Source organism: Parasteatoda tepidariorum, chromosome 7, assembly GCF_982258835.1.
Source record: "Parasteatoda tepidariorum strain Cologne lab strain chromosome 7, Ptep-v5.0, whole genome shotgun sequence".
In the NCBI taxonomy this organism is placed as follows: Eukaryota; Metazoa; Arthropoda; class Arachnida; order Araneae; family Theridiidae; genus Parasteatoda; species Parasteatoda tepidariorum.
The window spans coordinates 32,662,497-32,687,449 of NC_141761.1; the positions used below are offsets into that span (position 1 = coordinate 32,662,497).

At 28.6% G+C, this 24,953-nt stretch overlaps 1 protein-coding gene across 1 annotated transcript; it reads left to right on the forward strand.

Annotated features, from left to right (window-relative positions):
• Positions 1 to 2,836: 2,836 nt before the first annotated feature.
• Positions 2,837 to 24,182, forward strand: LOC107448476 (uncharacterized). The gene is made up of 3 exons (XM_016063674.4): positions 2,837 to 3,420; positions 20,689 to 20,784; positions 22,075 to 24,182. Exons 1-3 carry the CDS (start codon positions 3,406 to 3,408, stop codon positions 23,752 to 23,754), a joined length of 1,791 nt encoding a protein of 596 aa, XP_015919160.2. The 5' UTR covers positions 2,837 to 3,405; the 3' UTR covers positions 23,755 to 24,182.
• The last annotated feature ends 771 nt before the right edge of the window (positions 24,183 to 24,953 follow it).

Sequence of the window (24,953 nt, forward strand, 5' to 3'; positions counted from 1 at the left end):
GACATAAAAATGTCGCCGCAATTCAACATTTTTTACATTAATGTCATTGTTTAGAAATATATAATTAACAGTATTAATATAAATTAATTGTTATAAATAAACATTTCTTGTTTTTTGTATTTAATAAATTAATAATGTATTATATTCAAATTTTAATATACATGAGCGTGAGATATTCTAAGTAAAATATTTTTTCAATTAAAAAATATTTAAAATTCATAGAATAATGAAAAGAATTGAAAAAGACAAATGGACTGTATAAATATAAATACATAAAATTGTAAAGGTATGTTTTCGTACTAACGGTTTGAAAAAAAAAAGAATAAATAATGTTTTGTCATTTGTTTTAACATGATGGAGCTTTAAACTTAACAATATTCTTATTGATGTATCGCAGCATTAAATTAATAAGAAAAAAATAATTTAAAAACATTTTAAACAATTTAGTATTCTTCTTGGACTTTTCTTATTGTAATTTAAAAATCACAATAGTTAATATTACAGCACATATGCAGTACAAATTTATTTTCACTGGTAACATTGAATTCTAAAAAAGCACCTTATTCACATTTATAATTTTGATAGTAGCAAACATTGTATTAATAAAAATAAGCTTTGAAGAACTTGAGTCTTTAAATAATTACAATATTTAATTTAAAAAAATTACAGATCATGGGTAGCGTCTATTTTATTTTAAACATTTTTAAAATTTATAATTATAATATAAAATTATAATATTTATAAAAGTTATAATTATAATAATTAAAATTATAATATAAAATTTTAAAATTTCCTTATTTTATTTTAAACGTGGAAAAAAAACTTGCCCGAAAGAAAAAAGCTTCTTTTAACCCAAATGAGAGAAGCTATTTTTCAAAAAAAAAATATCAAGCATCTAAACAGTATTTTTTACAGTTTATAACTGCAATTTAGTTTAAATAATCGTATATATATATTTTAATTATTTAACGTCTCGTTTTTAAAAGAATAAAACTAAAATACAGAAAAATTCTGAATTTTTTTATGAATTTCTTAAAAAATTAAAATAACTAGTTTTTCAATATTTTTTGTTAAAGAGTATAATAAAACATAATTTTATAATTATATAAAGTATTAAAATAACATAATCAAATTTTATTAATTCCCCTAAATAAAAAAATCACGTACTAAACATAGACTATTAAAAATACGCATTTAATTCTCAATTATAAATAGTATACTGATTTTTATAATCAAATAATGTTAAGTATGAATACTCAAACCGACTCTTAAATAATATGATATATAGATTTCAAAATTCTCCATAAAATTAGAAATAAATAATTTGCAAAAAAAAAAAAAAAAGTGAATGGGAAAAATTTTAAGCTTTCTTTTACTATATTAATTTTAACTCGTTTAAAATTGAGTTATTCGTATAATACTTATAATTACACAATTGGTCATTTTTAGTTTCTTCCATAAGTTTAATTTTTTCTAATTTTTTTCTATTTCTTTCACTGTCCCGGAAGAAATAAGTTTCTTCCGGGATCGCGGATTCCGGACGAAATGTCAACCTTGTTTAATATAGACATTTTTTAAACCATTTCTACGACAAATTTATTTCACGTCCATTTCTACGTCATTTCTACGATTATTTTCCAAACCATTTCTGATTAAACAATTTCCACTTAAACAATTAAAAATTGCAAATTTATGTTTATTTGAAATAATACAGATTCCCATTGGCAATTAAACTCAAAATTATAAATCTTTCTCTGTTTTTGAAGTTATACTTCTTATGCGACTTCCAACAAGGTTGCGTTAAACGTTTAACGCTACATTTTTATTGGCCGGGAAATCACGTGGTAGGATCCAGTTTTCCCTCATTCATTTCCATATTGTTTTGGTTCTCACTAGCATAAAAATAATAAAAGTCATAAAAGTATCGTTTTTCTATAAATATTTTTTTATTTTGTTTTGATACACATATAATTTAATAGGGTAGTATTTTTTATTTTCAAATTTAGTGGATAACAATTGTAAAAAATGAGTGAAAACAATCCCACGGACAATGCGACGGATTTAAGGTTAAGTCAAGGTACGTCTCTTGTGAATATCAATTGATTGTTTCTCTTCTGAAATTACATTATGACGCATTCACATACATTATTAATACAAATACATTTTCCAGGGCGAGACGATGAGGCAACCACAAGCACTTGTTCAAAAGGTCCTAGAGGGAAAAATGCACAATATTACCGTGATTACAGAGCACGGAAGCGAGCGGAGCAGGAAAAAGAGTCGCTGAATAGAACTAGTGATCCTTCTACGACTGCTGATTCTTCTACAATTAACGTCGTAGGTTGCGAAGTTTAACTTCTTCCGCGCGGAGGGACTCCACGCACTATTTTTTATTTTGTTACAGTCAAACGGAAAGAATTTATACATAAATAATAGAAAATTTAATTAGATAAAATATTTAAGAAAGAAAACCAGGGGTAAAATTTTTTTCCCTTCTAAATTACATTACACAATTCCTTCTAAATTACATTTACAAACTAAATTACACAGAGTTTAAACAAGCCAACTCTGTGTCAACACGTATAAAAAAAAAAAAAACATTTGTACAAGTTTAACTTTATTAAAAAATCAATATTTAAATTTCCGAGGCTTCGTAACTTTACAGGGGATTGTGAACCCTTTGGCAACGCCTGTGCTGTCGAGAGCTGTTTGTTATGTTACCAAAATTTCATATTGACTTCTTGTTAACTTTCAAGTTAACTTGTTAACTTTCAAGTTAACTTGTTAACTTTTCTTGTTAACTTTTCTTGTTAACTTGTTTCTTGTTAACTTTTTTCCATCATTTCGATTTTGACATTGTAATCTTATAGTGAACTGTAATTTTTAAAAAAATTATTTTACACTACAACACACTGAAAAATAAAACAAGACAATCATCCTTTACTATCAGATTAAATCATTAAAAAAAACGAGTCACATTTTCTTGCTGAAATTAATTTCCAAAAAACTTGAAATTACATACAAGCGTGTTAAATAGAATATCATCACGTATTTCGCACATCATTCACAACTACAATATGTGAATGAAACATCTATTAAATAAATAGTAAGAAAAAACTTAAAGATGTGTACTACTTCCATAAAGAAAAAGTGGTGACGCCCAAACGGAGAGTTTGGCATCCCTTTCTTCTCGCCAAGGTCGGTCTTGAGGATCGGTCCGCGGCTGACCCCGCGACTCCGTGACCACTCCTGCGTGTCCGATGGCTATCCACGCCACTTGATAATATCGACACTGCCACAAAAATTGTGAAATCTCCGGTGTTTTTGAGACGGACTCAAGGGCTCGTTTTCTCTTCATGCAGTTTTTCCTCATTTGTGTTTCTTAAGGTGAGGGGAGCGAATGGAATGGACAACATGAAGGTGAGTTTTAAATTATGAACATAAATTCAGGAATGTTACGAAAAATTATTAATTTTTTCAAAAAATATTTTTAAGGTATTCTTTTTTCTTCAAATTTAAACATTAGAAAAATTAAAGTAAAATTAGTTGATTTTGTAAATTTTTTTTCTTCTTCGTAGAATGGAAGTTAGAAAAGGGAAATCAAATCATAATTTTTAACGCTATTTTTAAATGTTTTTCTCCCTTTAAATTCAAACGTAAGAAAAAAAATAAAATAATTTATTTCAAATAGCTTTTTAAGTTTAATTTTAATTTTTTTTTTATTTTCCCCTTCAAATTTAAACGGAAGACGATGTTAATTAAATAATAAAAATTTTTAAAAATATTTGTAAGGTTTGTTTTTTACTTTTAAAATTAAACTTAAAGAAATAGAAATTGAAGTATTTACGTTTTCAACAGATATTGTCAATTTTCTTAACCTCTTTCAAACTTAAACATACGAATATAGAATATAAAACGTAAGAATATCAAATCACTAAAATTTGTCCCAGTTAAGAAAAATTAAATTATAAATGCTTTGAGCACTCTCCATAAAAAAAATATATTTTATATAAAATTTTATTAAATAAAGCCTCTAAATATTTATTTTTCGAAGCATTTTTATTTAATGATTTTATTGTAAGAAAAGAAAAGTAAAGAATATGTTTAAAAAAAAATTTTATTCGCACATAATTTTCAAATTACAGATTAAAGAAATCTAGATATATTGTTTCAGATGATTAATTTTTGACTAAAAAATCTAATCTAATTGTTTAAAACGCAGATTTACGAAATTTAATCTTAAATATTTATTAGTAATTGTTTTCACATTTATTTTCTTTTTACGTACTACAATTACGTATTACAATTTTACATATTACATATTAATTGAGATAGTATGATTTAATAATTCTCAATAGTAGTTTTTAATTGATAGTATGATTTAATGATTCTCACTTGTATTTTTTAATTTTTCACTTATAAATGTAGAAGTCTAGTTTTAATATGATAGCTTTAGCAATTAAAAGATGTATTTTATTAAAAATTATATCAATGATATTTAAAAAATATCAATAAATTATCTTTACAGTTTTATTGCCTTTTTTTAAAAATTTAAGCAAACAAAAACGAAGATTATTTTTTATTTATTTCGGGAAATAATTTCACTCAATTGTTTTACATGCATTTATAATTTTCAATTTGCATTTTAAAACTTCTCTAGTAGTATTATAACAAAAAAAAGTACTTTTTAACGAAGTTAGGTAATAATATTTGTTGAAAGATTAATTTTGATATTTATTTGAAGTATTTCAAAATATTTTATAATCTACATATTTATCATTTCTCTAACATGATGACAAAGAAAGTCCTCAGTTCTTCGCATTGACATCAAAGAATTGAAATATCAAGAGTTCGAGCTGTCATAAGCATAAAAACTTAAATGTGTTTGCAAATGTCAGAATGAAAATTCTTTTCTCGCAAGGGCAACGAAGAACTGAAACAAACTGAGCTATTATAATTGGGTAGATTTGATAGGTTTAAAAGCGAATAGTTCACATCAACAAAGTGTTTTATATTATGTTTTAACTATACTTAAACAGTTTAAATAATAATAATTTAATTCATTGTTATTATTCCTTAATAAATGAATATTAGTAGCGCTGTTACGTTTCTTATGTTAAGTAAACAAAAAAAAAAAGTTCTCGAAGGGCAGAAAAAAACGTTGATGACAGGACGCAAAAGATGTAACATTGAAAGAATGCTTAAGAGACGCGTCGTCATACATGTTGTTTTTTAAAAGCATGATTATTGTTTTGTTTCTGCAAATTTTCTATTAGATGTCCTTTATTTTAATTGAAAATTTCTTATTTTAAAAACTTATTATTGACTAAAAATTTTGATTTTTTAAAGAGGAACTATTTTTAAAAACTTTAATAGTTGATTTAAAATTTTAAGATATTAAGTTGCAATACATTTCAAATGGGTTTAATTTACCACAGAGAGCGAAGCAAGCATAGTTTGCAAATCAGACAATATAAAATTGCATATCAATCTTTGGAGGTTGGGGAGCATTGCAAAGAAGGGGGCCCACTAGATTAAAATATTTTTTCACGGAAAACAAAATACACGCTTAAAATTTTAGCACAAATGCCTCATGAAGTTATGAATGAATTCCATTATTTTTTCTTGAGCATAAAGCTAACTAAATATTTCGGAATGTGGATTTTTTAAAATAATTTTTTTTTCAAAGATAAACCGCAGAATATTTAAAAAAAGAATTACTAGAAAAGAATTGAATTACGCGATCAAATTAATAGAAAGCAGTCCACGAGACCTTGATTAAATCTTTCAAATTATACGAAGCAAAATCCTAATCACAATTATGTGGGCATTTTCCAAAACGTTATGCAACATTAACATACTTTGTGAATCATGTTCTAACTTCAGATTGATGAGTAACAGCTTCTACAATACGAAAAGGCGGAAGATACGGAATACTGACCACATTGCCATCATCATGCTGCTGGTCACGAAATTGTGAAACCTTGGCCATCATGATACTTTTAGCTAATAAATAACTGATGAGCAGTGGGGGCTCAGGGAATAGAACGCTCTCCTTCCAATGAGGTGATACGAGGTTCGAATCCCAGCGATGGCTGGTCTATACGAATTCCGAACCCGGCTAGTACCGACCACAGTGTTGACGTAAAATATGCTCAGGGATAGATGGATCATGGGTTAGAGTCCCCTTGCCGTAAGTCTAACCGTGGGAGGTTTTTGTGGTTTTCTTAACGCAAATGCGAGTTAGTTCCATTAAAAGTCCTCCATGAAGGCAAATTCCGTGCAATACTTGATCCAGGAGTTACCTTGTCTTCTGCATTGGGTTCCAAATTACAAGACGACGGAGTCGAAAACTCAAAATTAGGTTGGTTGTTTAACGACGTTTAATAAATAAACTAATTAACTGATGGTACTAGGTAAAAGAAGTGTTCATATTTACAGGATATATATGTTAAAATTATTTAAAAAGCTTTCTAAATCTTAATAATAACGGCTCAGTAAAGTTTTAGAACACACACACAATATCGACCCAAAACACTTAAAATGTATAGTTATTTTAAAATTAAAAATATTATAAGTGTCTTATTTTGTTAAAAAAAATTATGGATTATATTTTTACTTTCGAAGGAAACGAACCGAAACATTTATTTTTTGCTGCAATTTATTGTTCACGAACAGTAAGCTACGTAAAATGGGAAAACTAATTTTGGAATATTCAATGGAAATATAGAACAATTAATAGAACAATCCCATGCTTTCTTTTCGCTATCCACATAAAATTAATATTCCTTTTAAGTACATTAGTTCGCACTTGAAGAAACAAATATATTTAAAATAATTTAATAGGATTGTACTATTTTTTGCCGGATTTTTAATACATTCATACCTGCCAACTTTTAATAACTTCCGTTATGATTTTCCCCAGTGGTATTAAAATGGAATAAAAATTTCTATTTTAAGCAAAAAAATACGTTGTATTTGAAAAAGCTTAAGCTGCCTACCATGATGGTAACACATATTAATATATATGCTTAATTTTCTTAAGAATAGTGGTGATGAAAATCATTTAAAAATTTAGTTTATAAAAGAAAAAATAGTATATATTTACTACCACTTTAAATATATAAATAAAATTTTACGCCAAATGCGTAAAAGTTGGCAGGTATGTACATTACCTAAGTAGGGTAAACTAATAATCTGAACATTTGAAAATAGCCGAAGTCATTTTGCAATGTTCCAGGATAGTTGGAAGATTTTCCTGTAATTTACAATCAGCTTGACACTTTTTAGGCTTATTGCAGTGATCCTAAAAACGTTTATGCTTAGTTGGGAAATATATTATTCATTGCTCAATTAACTTGATTTATTTCAGGCAATTGGCAATTACCCCGGAGTAGTTGTAGGCTTATTGTATATTGAAGGTTTATTAAAATAATCTGAATTCTATCCAAGTAATTCAGTGCATTTTTCTTAAAAAGCCTATAGGCTGATTGTAAAAAGTCTAAAAATTTGAAAATACCGAAGATTTTCCCCTGTCGCATTGCAAACATTCTGTGACATTCACAACGGATCGTTTTTTTTTAACTAGCTTATAACATCTATAACTTTTACTGGAACAATCAGTTTCGACCTGCACTTCCGAAACTCGTAATTTATCAAAATGAAAGTTTTTATTAGAAATTAAAGAGCTTTATCCATTTGCGAATAAACTTCATTAGACGGCAAAATTTTTCACTGCTATTCAAAAATTGATATTAGTTGTTTCTTAAAATGTTATTCTTTAAGGTTTCGACTTCTATTTAGTCTCGATGTAATAATATACACATCCCTTCTAATTTTTTTTTTTTTTTTAATATTTTTTTCTTTCCAATCATTAATTTGCAACACTTAAAGTAAAAACATTACAAATTATGTAAAATGAAATTGATATATAAAACGATTAATTACTTTAAACTTCAATGCATTTTACAAAATAAATTTTATTTTATGTTTTAAAATGAAACTATATATATTTCATTAAGTAGTTTCTATTAGATACTAGATAAAGATATAACTCATGATGCTAAATATATTTCATCAAATACATAGATATAATTAAATAATAATAAAATAAATATTAGATATAACTGATAATGCTAGATAAATTTCATCAAATACATAAATATAAATCGTCAATGACAAAACGAAGATAAAACTCGCAATGCTAGATATATTTCATCAAATACGTAGGTATATATCATCAATAATAAAACAAGTATTAGATATAGCTCACAATGCTATATATGTTTTATTAAACACTAGGTGTCAATACCCATGACTGTGACGCAATAATTTTTGATTTTTGACGATAAGCAGATATATAAATATATATAAATCAAAAATAAAAGTTATCCAAGTAAAAAAATCTAAAAATTTAAACCTAATTATTACTTTTGTTACCATTACATAATGAGTAATATCGTAATATTACCCTGTACTATTATAAAGGAGCACCACTTTAGTTATTAAGCTTCTAACTTTGAATAATATTATTGCTATTGTTGCTTTATATTTTAATTAGACTTGTAGCGTATCTACCACTACAGAAATGTAATTCCAATTCACTAGTATATAAGACATGTTAACTCGATTCTATGGTGGGGTACCTTTTCATAGATGAAGGTTGACATGGTCGATAACAACTTTCCTCTCCACATTGGTGACCCGGACGTGATACGAACATGCCTACCTTGGCAGAAACTCCCACTTAGATATGAACACTCCTAACTTGACAGTAATACCCACTTCAATCTGAATACGCCTACTTCGAAGGATGGTCCACATTAAAACAGTTGACATGCTACTTGTGACTGCGACAATATCCACCTCCTCGCTCTGTTGCTACTCAGTCTCGTCTCGATCACGCACAACGTCGGCTTGCATACACTCGACTGATAACGGCAACAAAGGAGCGACAACAACCGTGATCTTAACACAGCTCTCACGATCAGCAAAACTACGGTGATCTTAATACAACTCTCCCGGCTACTCACAAAACAGCAATGAATCAACTAGTGGTATCCGTGCATCGAATTCTGTCACAGATATAATTCTGGTGGAGGAGTACTGAAGGGTATCTACCACTACAAAAATATAATTCCAATTCACTAGTATATAAGACATGTTAACTCGATTCTATGGTGGCGTGCCTTTTCATAGATCAGGTTGACATTGTCGATAACAACTCACTCCCCACAGACTAAAAAAAGTAGCTGAAATCACAACATAATTCAGATGTGATAGTTTAAAAATTATAGAAGATAACTTCTACTCATTTTTATTAAATATCTCTCGACTCAAATTAGAACTCAATAAAAAGTACCGTTAATTAAGAGGTAGATAAGTAATTTAGTGTTAAATACAGTTTTATTTTATTACTCATGACAGCCAAAGTTTTCCGGGTTTTCTTCGTTGCTTAAAGGTGTCATCCTATGGTTTTTCTGACCAATTAGAATGCACCAAAAACAACAACACCGCAACAAGGCACTGTTTCAAACGAGTATCATTTTATGTTACATAAAAAATTAAAAATTCTCTTTTTTGTACTTCTCCGATTATCAATAAAAACTATAATTAATTAAATAAAATAATAGCGATAAAATATAACAATAAATACTGAGGAAATGCTCTAGAATTATTCACGAAAAGATCTTAACTTTGTTTCATATTCTAAGGCTGTAAAAGTAATCATACGCAGATAGTCGTCTCTAATCTTAAGTCTTAATAATCGTGATTGAATTGTCTTAGAAATAATGTCGTCAGATTTCGATATAGTGTCACATGAATTCCAAATTATTATTAACATTGTGTGTATTATGAAATGGGTTAGAATATTCAAATTTGAATCATAAATTAGATCAAATTAATCATTTTCGCAATCATTTAATGCTAGTCGTGTCTTTTTTCTTGCAAGCGTTTGAATTTATGAAAAGATGTAGACATTGTTCGTAAAGAAATAAATTACGGATTGGTAATATGTTGAGTAAATGTGGTAGTAGTTTGGATTAATTCGTTCATATTTTTGATAAGAATTTAATAAATTTCTCCTGAATATTACGCAGTTTATTGATGTTAGTTATAAAATCTTTACCTCAAATTGATAAATCATAAAAAATATAAGGATGTAGCCGTGCATAACATAAAGTTAAAGAAAAGTTCACTATTTACTTTAAATTTAAAAAAATAGAATCTGCTCGAGATAAATCTTAATTTTCCTATTTTGTAATTTATATGCGTTTTGCATTTTAAGATTGAATCAATATGTACTACACCCAAATATTTTATTGCGTCTAATTTCTTACATTTACAGCTTAATTCCTTTACGCAAGTCTGCTATTGTATATTTACTACAGTTGCTATAGACATCTTTTTTGAAAGTCAATATTCCAGGAATTACTCGAACAGTTTCATTCAATCTTTTATTTATTTTACCACATAAAATTACATTCTTTAAAATGTCGTAAAAATTTGCATACTTTACAATTTTAGATATTTCGAACTATTATTAAATAAATTTAATGATAAATAATTATTAAACATAATATTTTGAAAGGAATTATTGCTGAACAAACGAATTTTATAATTGTGTGCAAATTTTTTTAATTCGCTTAAAAAGTTTTCGAAACAAGCAAGAAATAAAATTAATATTAAGGGGGTCCAAATTAACGCTATGCTCACCAAACTATCGGTACTATATTTTCGAGATTGTTGTCTCCCCCATATTTTGAGGGTCACGAATCCATTTTCTTTTGTTTCTTTTTTTTTTTTTTCCGCGCTGTACTTCTGAACAGGAATCGCTAATGAAATTTCTATAAAATATTATACTCTCCAATGAAAGTGCGTGTAAGACTTTTGTGTCACAATCTTTAATCGTTCAAGTTTACGATATTTTTGTAGGAAATTTTTCCTTCTTTAAACGTTTACACACGCACATTTTAAACATAGTATTTGAGAAACTTCACTTGCTCGTTATTTTACTGCGCGTGTTTATTTACCACTTATTTCTACTACAACTGTAGAAATACAATTTACGCGTTCTTAATCATAAATCACTAATCACTGATTCAGCCGTATTTCTTTTAATGTAATTTTTGGTCGTCCGCAACAGCAGTTCTGCTACATATTTTTCGAAAACTGTTTACATATTTACTATTTTTATGTTCGAAATTTTTTTAAATCCTTTTTAGATGATTGAATGAACTATTAAGAAAAATTCAAACGCAAATTCGGTTTAAAACAACGCAGATCAGCTGCTTCTTAAATATTTAAGGCAAAAGAAACCACAGAGATTTTTTTTCGCTACAAATGCATATTAATGTGCAACATTTTCTTCCCAACACAAATTTACTTAATTTTAGAATAGTACATATTTTTATATTTTGCTCCTAATGTCAGATATGTTGACATAAAGTTGCTCATCATGGAACTCATATTTTACAAAACAATTATAAAATAGTTTTGAAGCTCAATTTTCTCATATAACATTTTTTATATAACACAAAATCATAATGGTCTAACATAATTTTCCATTGTTGTCGGCGCGATTTTATTGGCCGGAAAATCACGTGGCAGGATCCAGTTTCCCCTCATTCATTCCCATATTGTTTAGATTATCATCAGCATTAAATTAAAGTTATAAAGGTATTGTCTTTCTATAAGTATTTGTGCATCTCTAATTTAAAGCTATTTTCCTTTACTGCTATTATTACGCTTTGAATTCCAAAGTTTAAAACTAAGAGAATAAATAATTTTAATTTATTATTATTATTATAATGTAATTATGCCCCACATTTTAAGATAAAATTGTTTAGAAAGGTGGTCTTATATTATTAACCATTTTACAATAATTATTTTTGTGCAAATAACATTAATATACTGTTATAAATTACAGTTAAAGAGATCTGTTAAATGATTTAGAACTTAATGATCAGCTCCATGCACAATGAGATGCAAGCAAAAATTGTATTTAATATATCCGCCCCTTTGGTATGTGTTACTGTATTTCATATAATAGAATGTCTTAATGTAAGCCAATGTTTATCAAAATGAGCTAATTTAATTTGTGACAAAGCATTTTGAAATGAATTTTAATTCCAAACTCAACATTTGTTATATTGTTTTATTTATCTACCCACATAAATCTATTATCATCGTCGGTTCTTTTTTATCGGGCACAAAAAATGCTGTGATAGTATCCTTAATTAACAATGAACATCCAGATTTCTTCAATTATCATTAAAAAAATAAATTTCGAAGGTATTTTTTGCTTGTAAAATATTTCTGTATCCTATATTTAACGGTTTTTATCTGGTGTTTTCTTCTTATAAAGTAATCCTATAAAATATCGTCATGGCGCAATATATTTTGATTAACATAATTTGCATTGCATATAACTTAATAACCGCTTTACAATTTCAACACAGTAACTAAGTAACATTTACTTTATAAGCTTTTTGCAAAATTTAGTCTTGTAAACGTACGCAACATAAATAATTAATAGTATTGTAATAGAAGTTAACTTTTATCACTACTATTGCTAACTAATCTAATCTCTTTTTATAGTAACCAAAAATCTATGGAAATTTGCAAAACAAAATGGGTGATTAAGTTGTAATCTAAACGGAGGAAAATAATTAGGTTGAAATTTTATCCCAATGGCATCAGAAACATAATTTGCGCCATCAAAGTATGTGCTAATACAGTAAACAATTTTGTGACTTTTTTATTTTACTAATTTCAAATTTTAATGTTAATACCCATAAATTGTTGAAAAAATAAAAACTGCATAGTAGTCATTAGCAAGCGGAGGCGAAATTCCCCATGTCATTTAAAATTTTACTAATTAAATATCATTTAATTAAAGAGTGAATAAACAGCTATTTTTAAATTATGTAATGAATGAATTACTTAATAAATTTATGACATACTTTTGATCTAACAGTTGAAGGATTAGTTTTGTGTTTGAAATGTTGTCATATGAAGAATATAGTTGAACATGATAGATTCATTAAAGGTCAGCAAACAATATAGCTTTATACGTATATCAGGTTTTTCAACTGACAAACGTAAATATTAATTTTGGATTCATAAAAATCACTATCATAATTAACTAATCCTGCATTTGAAGCAAATTTTACAGACTGAATAATTTTTTTTTGTTTTGAAAAAGTTTTTCTTCTCTGTTAGTATTCCCTTTGTCTAACGGCAATTTATCATCCAAACGACGTCATAAGAAAGATGCGTGGAGGTTAAGGTTGAAACGAATAAACTTTATGAACTTCAATAACGTGTTTAACTTTTATAGTGTAACAATTTTAAACCCTAACATAACAAATGTACCATAGATTGCACGGTTTTTTCTTGATTATTCTTTTTCCTTTTTCACTCAAATTTTGTTTTGCTTAAAAAAATTCCTTTAAAGTCTATGCGTAGGATTCATACAGACTCGTCAAAGAAAATTAAATGAGTTTGTAAATTTTTAGATTGTAAATGTTCTTAAATTAATAAAATATACAGCTGTGCACCCCAATTGCAACGCGTTCTGAAGATAATTATAATTATTGCAAAGATGATTAGAAAGTTAAAGGGTTATTACAATAAAATTGATAATAATACAATAAAATTGATTTAATGTTTGAGTAATTTAATGTCTAAAATTAGCACTTTTACACATGATATGTTTGCGAAACTTATTTTCACATTTAAGAAAGGTGAAAACTAAGTTTTATCTTAAAGTATATTTATTAAAGTATATAAATCATTAATCATGACAAACCTAAATCTTGCTCATTTTCAGAAATCACATATATAAAAAAAAATTAATTAAATCCATTGAAAGGTATACTAAAATCACGCTTTTAACTCTTAAAAATTACAAAAATTAAAAAAAAAATATTACGAAATTACTGTTGAAGCATCGAAATTTTTTTTATTTTATTATATGCTTGAAAGGCTTGGAATTTTAAAAGGATAATCGCAATTTCAACTTTTCAAGGAGAGTGTTATTAATGAAAAACACTCCCGACTTCCTTTTTGCAATTAGAAGTTTTTGTGAATTGAACTGTTATCTACTGGAAATTTCATCAATTTAAACAGAACCTGAAGTTGTCAGAATACACTACTAATAAAAAAATTATACAAATCAAACGCAAGCGCTTCAGAAATATTTTTCCTTTCAAACTCACTTAAAAATTATCAACTTTAATGCTGTTTTTATTTACTTATTTTTTTTTCAGGAACTATTAAAATTATTTTACATTTTCTTCTGAAATTACAACTTCCTTAGAATATCTAAATGCAGTTTTTTTAAAATCTTGCTAAAAGGGTATGGCTGAATATCACTTAAATATTTCTTCAAACAAAAATGAATTTTTAGAGAATAAAAAATCAAATAAGATTATCTTTTTTAACCTTCAAAAGATTGCATATAAAATTGCCAAATACATTTAATTTTCAGACAAAGAAATGTAATATATTCCATGTAATGCTGAAGAAGAAGGCACATATGAAGGTAAAATCTGCAAGAGCTTTATAATGCAGGACAATAATGTTAATTAGCCATTTCCTATTTAATTGAAAATCATTTCAGAATAAAACTAACAACAATGATGTTCTGTAGTTACATCATAACCTCGATCATTTCAAGTTCAGCATATGTTCGTGACAAATTGTTATGATGCTTCCTAATGAAAACTCCATTAACTTCTACAAACGCAACTAATTAAGAGATGAATAGGCTTTTAAAAAGCTTATTTTCCTTAACTACCCATCCGAATGTGCTTGTAAAGAGGGTGTGGAATTATTACGCCAGAGGTTTCTTTTTTATATTCTTCCTTTTCATAAACAAAACTTTCACTTTCGACAAGTCTCAAGCTACTCCTTTTTACTCAAAACCACCAAATCAAGGTTGGAATACAAAGAATCTACAAACAATCGGCTCCTTTGTAAAAACCCTGGCCTTGGTTGGTACTGTAAATAAAAAATTTCCGAAATAGGTGTGGAAAATCGAGAAAGTGAAGTTCTAACCTTGGCGATGAGCGGGGTGTTCTTAAGACAAATAAATGTTCTCAACTTAATCGAATTCTGGAAGTTATAGAAATACATAATATCCGAAGGACTAACTTATGTGGAATCCATCTTGCGCAATGTTTTGTTCCGTAATTTATAAGCTGAAGACATTCTGTCATTTGAACTCTGCCCTCGAACATGTGTCTGTTACAATTAGATGGTTAGTTTACGAGTAGACACTGAGTAGGAACCTTGAATTTATAAACGCATGAATTTTAATTTATGAATAATAAAGCATCAAAACTGTAATATTGCAACCTAAGATAAGTGATCTTTTCATCGTATAGGAAAAGGTGTAGTGTTGACCCAGCAAGAATAATAAATGTTGCATTCGTAATTTACGCAAAACAAGTGAGGAAATTTAACACTATGAATGGTATTCATAAATCAATTCATTTTTTTTTTAAATCTTTATAGTTTAATTGAATTCTGAAAATTACAACATTTTAAACAACTTTTCTCTTATTTATTGGAAATAGAAAATTTCCGCACTATGTATGAAATTTAACACTATAAATGGTATTCATAAATCAATTCATTTTTTTTTAAAATCTTTATAGTTCAATTGAATTTTGAAAATTATAGCATTTTAAACAACTTTTCTGTTATTTAATGAAAATAGAAAATTTCTGCACTGTGTATAAAATTTAACACTGTGAATGGTATTCATAAATCATTTCATTTGGTTTTTTTTTTTAAATCTTTAAAGTTTAATTGAATTTTGAAAATTATAACATTTTAAACAACTTTTCTCTGATTTAATGAAAATAGAAAATTTCAGCACTATGTATGAAATTTAACACTGTGAATGGTATTCATAAATCAATTCATTTGGGTTTTTTTTAAAAAATCTTTATAGTTTAATTGAAGCTTGAAAATTATAACATTTTAAACAACTTTCCTTTGATTTAATGAAAATAGAAAATTTCCGCACTATGTATGAAATTTAACACTGTGAATGGTATTCATAAATCATTTAATTTGGGTTTTTTTTTTAAAAATCTTTATAGTTTAATTGAATTTTGAAAATTATAACATTTTAAACAACTTTTCTCTGATTTAATGAAAATAGAAAATTTCCGCACTATGTGAAGAGAAAAAAAAATCTTCTGTTATAATTCTGGTTCCACTGTATCAAATTAAAGAACTGTCTCCTTTTCTTTGCAAAGTAGTAGGGGAGAGTGGGGTCAATTGTAACATTTTTTACTTAACTATTTTTAACTAACAAAAAATCCAATATATTATTAATATTAATTGACAGACGAGTAAAGTAGACTATCCTCTACTAGAAAAAAAATAAATACCTGATTTTAAATATTATTATATTAGTTATTAACAATTTTTAACAGTCGTGCCGTTGTTACAATTGTCCCCACTTACGGGGTCAATTGTAACAGTTCATAAATTCAACTAAAACATAGTTAATTATACATATTATCATAGTTGTGATAAATTTTTTTATTGATCAAAATAGTAGTGATATTTTAGGAGTAAAAATAATAATGAACAGAAACCTAAAGGGTTAAACTTTTAACTTTAAGGGGTTAAAAATTTTAATTTATGCTGTGAAAGGTAACAAATAAAATAATGCACATGCAACATAATATAAATGATATAGGAAACTATTGGTGGTTCTTAAAGAGTTAAGTAATGGTTTGTAAACATAAGATTATTTATTTTCAGCTGTTACAATCGTCCCTTTACTTATTGTTACAATTGTCCCCAAGACGCCATTTCAGCTTCATTTGTTAAAAACAATGCTAGTTAATTAGCAAAACTAATCTTTTTTTTTATTGAAATGTTAATTAAAGTGTCCACTTACATATTCGGTTTCTAATTTTTATTTGTTTAAACAAAATTACTTTGTTACAATATAATATTCTAATACCAAAAAAAGTACTTGCGTGGCGTGAAAATATCTTTTGTGATGTAACTCTTTCAAAAGTTCATAAAAATGGTTGCCAGCAGGGGTGCACATGTAGATTTATAAAATACACCTTGTGCGCCACCTAGGAACCAAATCTAGAACCCGACACTCGAAATTTTTGCTCTGTTACAATCGTACCCTGTTACAATTGACCCCACTCTCCCCTACTCAAAATGGGAGGAGAGGGGCAATTGTCTCGGGGCGCAAAATGTCTTACAATAAATAGTGTTTATTAATTAGTTACTTTATTATTGCAGAGAAAAAACTAAAATTTTGTATAAAAGATTTTTAAAAGTCTTATAAAATATGAAAACTTGAATTTTTGTGTTTTGTGGAAGGAGCCCGTAACAAATTTTTTCCGTGGACCCGTTTTGCAAAAAATAAAAGATTTGTGCTATGTTTGCACTGAAGTGCTACTCAAACACATTTCAGTTTAAAATCAATACTGCATGATGAAAAAAAAAAAAGTACTAATTTTTATCAAGGCTAAAACAATAGTTTTAAAAAAATATTTTTAATAACAATTTTAGGCCTCAGCTTTATATAATTAAACATTAATAATAAATTTCAGATTTTTGCGGAATGTTATTCGAAATGTAAGTTATTCCTCAACTTCTTCTCTCATTGGAAGAGGGGGAGTTCATAAATTTGGGTGTCCCACTAACAATGCGTCCGGGGCCCGTTATCCCCTTTTGCCACCCACAAGCTAAGCTACTGGTTGAGTATGATTTTACCATTCAGTTATTCCATGGATATGATTGGGCTTATTATAGGTATAGAGTTGAGTAACCCTCCCTTCATAACGCATTGTATAGTTAAAATTAGTCTACGACTTCTCACAATTGTTTTGCAATCATTTTCTGTTTTCTCACGATAGACAGATCTAAATGAAAATTCGTTCAATTGAAAGATCCCAAATGTTTTATTATGTCAACAATACACAGATATATAGTTACCAATTCTATTGAGTCAAAATTTAAATCTGGTTGCTTTTTAAAGTTAAAATGGCAGCTTCACCCAATTTCTCTTAATATTTGTTTAAATTCTCATTTAATCTTTTAGTTATTGTAAAAACTTGCTAATTTATCTTTGCTAACAACGATCATTTAGCAATAATATGAAAAGTAAATCTGTTGCATTTATTTACAATTTTATTTTATAATGATTAATAATAAACATATTTATTTTGTAATGATGATTCATTTTCATAGTTAAGGGGCAAAGTTTTGAGGGAAATTTATAACAATTAAGTACAATTTATTAAAAAGTAAAGATTAATCATTTATTATTTAATAATTACGTAAAATTTATTACATTTTGCCTAATAAACTAGAATTATACCATTTCGTTTTAACGCCAAAAAGTGCAACTTTTAGTTTTAAGTCACCAATTGTGAACAATCATAAGAAATGAAAAACGTAATAATAGCCGAGAATAATATTAAGAAGGGATGATAAATAAGTATCACTAGAACATTCCATATATAAGAGATAAATAATAATCACTAGGCAAAACTCGTATATATATACTATCTTTTTTTGCTGATAAAAGCTTAAGACACCAGGTTAAGTTCTTTTTCGTTTATTAACAATAATGTCATTTTTTCCCCCTTGTTCATTGATTATGTATCAACAACAACCAAAAATTACAAGACAAGGTATTGACAACTACTTTTTATGACAAGTATAAGTATTATATTTATTAACAATTTATTTCACAAATCTGTCAAAAATCTTTCGAAATAAGAGTTTTCAGTTTCGAGAAAAGAAGTTTTTTGCAGAAATTGTTTGCATGAAAGTTATAAAATATAAATTCTATAAAAAGAATAATACTTTAATTTGGGGAGCTGATATATAACGAGATGTGGTGAAAAAAAAATTTCTGTGCATGCATTTCGTTTTGTCACAAAGTTAGAACAAAAACAATAAAAATTTTTAAATGTGCCACTCATTATTTACTTTTAAGAAATGTCCTTGAGATTAAGTAGGTAAGCTTTCAGATTTTAAAAAGGAAAAGTGACAGATGCGTGCAAAGAATACCCAAAATAAACTGCAAATTTGAGTAAACATAAGGCTTAAATAGGCCTTAATGGAGAAAAACACTGTGACAAGTTCATAAGGTTGATTTTTTTTTGAAGAAAAAAGATAATTCGACAGTAAATTGTGTAATATTCTGGAGAATTTTTTCTAAAAGGATTTGGTTGTATTTATGCGAGGGACTGTAAACAGTGCATCTATGGATTTAGATCATAGCTTTGCAAACTTCAATTATGAACTAACTAACTTCAATATTTAATAATTTCATTTAAAATATCAGTATAAACTCAATAGCTTAAATAGCCCTATTTTTCATCTTGGATTTTGAGTTTCTATATAGCCTATATTCTGTATAGCCGATATAAGACGAGAAACATTTTCTTTCGCGCTTCTCTTCCAAGCTTCAAAGATTTACTATTTTTCCACATAGCGAATATAAAACATGGAACATTCTTTTCCATTTTAACAAAATGTTAATTTCAACCCGGGGAGCCATGAAAACGGGAACTTTAACCCTTTAACGATCTGTTAATTTTCAAGAAAACGGTCATAAAAGTGCCTATTTTGCCAAATACACGTATTTGATTAGTGCTGACATCTAGTTTTAAATAAACTAACTATCTACAATAACCTTAAAAATAACTGCCATCTGGTGTGTAAAATGGTAAATAAAATGTTTTCCGGGCAAAAGAAATAAACTAGTTTTATTCTTATTGGCGCATTACTATTGAACACTCCAGCCCGGAAATTTCACGGGAGCGAGAAATAGAGGGCGAAACCTTACTCCGTCATTTTCACGGGAGCGAGAAAGAAGGGGTTAAAGTGAGATACGGGAGCAAAGTATCTTGAACAAAAGTACCTGCATTTATACTGTATTTACCAAACATTTCCGAGTGTTTCTAAGACAAAATAGAACAGTAATTCATGATTACATTTTGTAACTCTATGACGCAGATAGGACACCGTTGTCCATTTTATATATTTTGTTTTCTGATGCTCTATTACAATCAAAAATATATCTTGTTCTTTTTTAATTACAAAAAACAATTAAATAATTACTAAAAAAATCTGTTACATTATCGGAATTATGTATGTAATGAAACATAAAATCCAAAAAAGACATAATCCACATTTTTTTCATTCTTATTCAAAAATGAAAAACTGTTCCTCTTAGATTTAAATAACTGCAACTTCGAAGAATAATTGTTTGGAAGAGAGCCGTGTTTGGAACATTTTACCCTTAACAGAGAAAAAGACAGCGATGTTTCATGTTGTATTTCATAACCATAAATTATTAAAATGTTAAATATAAAATTTTTCTCATATTTACGTAAATTAATACAAAATAATGAAAAAAATTTGAACAAAATGTTTGATAAAAATTCTGCGTCAAAGGAATATAATCAACTAATCATTATCTACGATTACGCGAATCCTTTGAAGGGATTTATTTATAGACTATGTCAATCTTCATCAATCAAAAGGAATCTCCAGATAGAACATGTCTTATATACTAGTGAATTGGTATTTGTAGTGGTAGTTACGCCACACCTTCAATACTTGTAATTCAATTACATTTTGTCTAACTCTGACATCGATCAATCTATTTGTTTCCTATAGGTTTTATGCAGCTGTCTATGGGTGATGTGTTGTATTCTTCCCTGTTTATGCGGTGATCATCCGGATGGTGAAAGTGAAGTGCATCGTTCTCAAGATGTAAGAAGTCTTATTGAAATTATTTTATTATTGAATGAACACAGTGGCGTGCAGAGATGTGTGGAGAACAATCCACATTTCAATTTTATTATTTTATATAAATGCAAGCAGAGATTCTTGACTTTTCTCTTCAGTATTTGAATGCCGTAAAACATAAAATTTAATTTATTTGAATGTATCGTAATACATTTTCTTTAAACCAAATATATTTACCAGTAAAATTTAATTTCAGATGAAAAAATAACAGCAATAGATTTAGTTTAGTTTTAGTGTATAACTAAACTAGAAATATTTCATAAAAACGCAATAAATAAATAAATAAATAAAAAATATTTTGGATATGCATCCAAACACAATGTTGCTTTTTCTTAAAACTTTCACACAGTAATACAATTTATCTATTGTTAAGGTTAAGGATATTATCAAGTAAACATCTTATTTAAATTTATACTCTTATATTTGCTTGTAAACCTCTAGAAAGTATTTTTTAATAAATTATTTTTGTTGTTAGCATCATGGATGTCCAAAATTGGTCCTCATGATTTTGAAAAAAATATTTAACATAATTTATATTTAATAGAGCAATAATTTGTGTTAATTCCTGTTATTAGATAGAATTATAAATTCGCTTTAAATAGTAATCGAATTTACACTTAATTGTTGTCAGAGTTTAGATGTGTCTTTTGAAAACTGAAAATTAATAATCATTGCCAAAGTTTTTAGACCGCAGGTTTCAGCAATTTAAATTTTTTTTTTTTTTTTAAATGTAAAGTGGTATATACAGCAGGTAAAGTGGCTATAGTTCCAACCATGATGATTCGGTGCAAACATTGCCTTTCTATTTCTATTTGGGTGCAAAGCATTTTTATCTCTCCTACCTGTGCATACATTTTTATGACCGGCATTGTCGGTTAACAAATATATCATTTTTGTTCACAAAAATTTGCCTGTAACGGGCATGAACTATTTTGGAGATTAAGAATAATCGTTTAGTTTAAAATAAAAAAAGAATTTTATAGTTAAATTTATAGAATTTTTTTTGCTTTAATATAAAAAACAAAATTTTTTTTAACAATAAATTTATTATTGGTTGCTCTTTGAGACTCTCAAATACATTTCCATAGTCTTCATGAACAGAAAGATTGTTGTTTGTCTGACAAATTTTTTATTTTAAGACAGTCTATTTTTTCCTGTCGGTTTCTCAAGTAAAGGCGTCCTATTTCTGTCTAAAAAGAGCGCATTGAAGCAATTCTTTTTCTCAATTCTAATTTTTCTCTTTATCTTTCGTAGGCTCTTGGCAACTATCGTTTCAGTTACAGCGTAGCCAACAATGAAGGAGAGCACTTCCGTGAGGAAGGTACAGATGCCCTGGGCAGAGTCGTCGGCTCGTACGGGCTGAAGCATGTAGACGGAACTCATCGAGTAGTTGACTACATCGCAGATAAAGGAGGTTTCAGAGCAGCCATTCGAACCAACGAGCCAGGCGTTATTAGCTCTGAATCAGCAGATGCTACCATTTTAAAAGCGGATCCCAACGCTCCTTTAACCGTAGCTGCCACTTCTGACGATCAGTCTAGGCAAGTATTTGGCAGGAGGATAGATGCCGGAGTTTCAAAAGTGTCATATGTAGATGAAGATAATGAAGCGAAACGTGAGAATGATGAATCTGTAAGAGAGTCTAGGCAAAGGAATTTCGATGACTATAGACCTCTTAGTCCTGTTGCCTATTACCCAACCGATAGAATAAGAAGTCCTGCAAGTCCCTCTGATAATAAGCCAGTTGATCCTGTAAGGTCTCCTAGAGTTTTGACACAAAACTCTGAAGCCGATTCCAAGCCTGTGGATGTATACTTTCCTCCAATAGATCCACACACGGCCATTCGAAGACCTCCTTATTATTTACCAAGAGACAGATCAACAGAAGGCAACTTCTATCCTACTTCAACATCTCGCAAACCATATATACCACCTTACGGTGGATTCGATGATGATGATCTACCACCTCCACCAACAGACAGACGGCCGGGAGTGGCAATACATAGAGATTTAGGCCCAATTCTTCCCATATCAACACCTTCTCCCATATCTTCTCAGGGTGCCAGAAGATTTCCTCCTTCTCTACATCCAGAAAATAGAAATTTTGATTTGCCTCGCTTCCCTCCTAGTTCTAATTATCCTAGCCCTCCTAATAGTGCTCTGCCAAACTTTCCAACTGATCATCGCAATATTCCCCCAGAAACTCTGTACAATCCACCATCTTATGATGGCAGAATCGGAAATCCAAACTTTGTCTTGCGAGCCGTTCCTATTCCAAATGGTATCCAAGCAGTTAAAGTTGACCCAAGCACTGGCAGAGTCTACGAGAGGCTGGTATACCCCCTGTTCATAAGGCACGATGGTCAACCCGATTATGACAGAAATATTCTTCTTCACAATGATGATGTTAGCGATGAGGGGTCAATTAGATACGGTGATCCAGGATATTTGGACATGCCTTACCGCAGACCACCGTATAGAGGTGCACGAAATCAGCCGACAGATAACGAAGATGGGAATCGATATGGGAATAGACAGTACAATAGAAGTTATAATATTGATGAGCACAGTCTTAGCGAGCCATCAGCTGCTGATGTCGATTGGGTTAAAAAGCAATTAGCTTTGGTCGAAGGATTTAACGGTGATCAGTTTTTCAATAAACTATTGTCACAAAGATTTTCTGATCACGATTCCAACTTTCCAGGAAATGATCATTTTGATGATGAAGATAGACAGCAGTATGACAGGAGAATTCCAGGATCACGAATCAGGGCCACGTCCGACCTAATAAGGGGTTCTAGTGAAGAAGAATTAGCTCGTGAGACAAGGAGTAAAGATGATTTAGCTTCAGAAAGTTCCAAAACAATTTTTTCGAAAGTATTGCCAGAAGATGGTTCGCAAATACTAGAAGATGTCAAAAAAAGTATTAATTAAAAAAATTTGACTAAAGCTGGTTAATCACTGCCTGTTTAGCTTAGAACGTTTGTGTGATTGGACTGGTTAATTTTATTTGCTGAAGACACTGTAGTTGAAATACTGTAATCAATTCAAGCATTAGTGTTTTGAACATATTAGATGTTCAAAAGAAGACGGACTTTTTTAATACTGATTAAATGAATATAATAACATGACACTAATAAGGATTAAATGAAGTACTCAGTCAACAAAAACTTTATACTTTTCCTTCTTTTTGATATAAGTCTGATGAGATTATGTATTTAAAATGTAAAAATGAAGACTATTTAGCTTATGTATATTTTGTTAAAAGTTGTAAAGCGTTTTAAATCTGGTCTAATGTGTGATGGATTTGTTTCAATGTATTTATCTAAGTCGTAATAAAAATAATTGCGTGTCTAACAGCTAAAGAAGCATTAAAATTTTACAGAACGTATTTTAATTTGTTATGGAAACAGTGAAGCTTTATTTTTATTCAAATCATTTTAGCCTGTATGCCTGACTAATAAAAAGACTCCAGATTTTTTTAAATATGATAAAAAATCCAATTTATTTCATTTAAATCAGTTTTCAAAAAGAAACTTTAAACTAGATTTGAACTCATATGACTCATTTTCGTGGGACTATATTATAGACAATATGTACAGAAATACCACCAAAATCATTGTTGAGATGAAATCTGCTATTCAGGAAGTCATCGATGTTCGGATACTTCAGCGGGTCATGCAGAATTTTGCTATTAGTTTGTGCAACATCATAGCAGGCATATCATAACCTAAATATCTGTGGTGACGTTTAACATGTTGAATAAAGTTCGTGCACTCAGTAGTTTTTAAATAATTTACGTTTCATTACATATCGTTCAATAATTGTCACCCTATTCATTTTTTTTTAAATGCAGTGAAGTTAAGATGATTACCTTCAGTTTTAACGAGATATCTACAAAACCTAGGGCGATAGATACCTATTATTTAAATGAAATATTGGATGGCATCCAATATTTCATTAAAATGCATTGGTCAACACGCATTTTTGTGGAGACCTGATTTTAACCATATACTAAGTGTAAAATTTCTTTCTTTCATTTTTTTTTAACGTGATATCGGGAAAGTTTCTAATAAATTTTTACAGTATTATATAATGTACAGTGCGCAAAAATAAAATGAACCGACCACCCT

Coding starts and splice junctions, on each gene's coding strand:
- LOC107448476 (XM_016063674.4), top strand. Junction 20,785..22,074: donor AAGTGCATCGTTCTCAAGAT/GTAAGAAGTCTT, acceptor TATCTTTCGTAG/GCTCTTGGCAACTATCGTTT.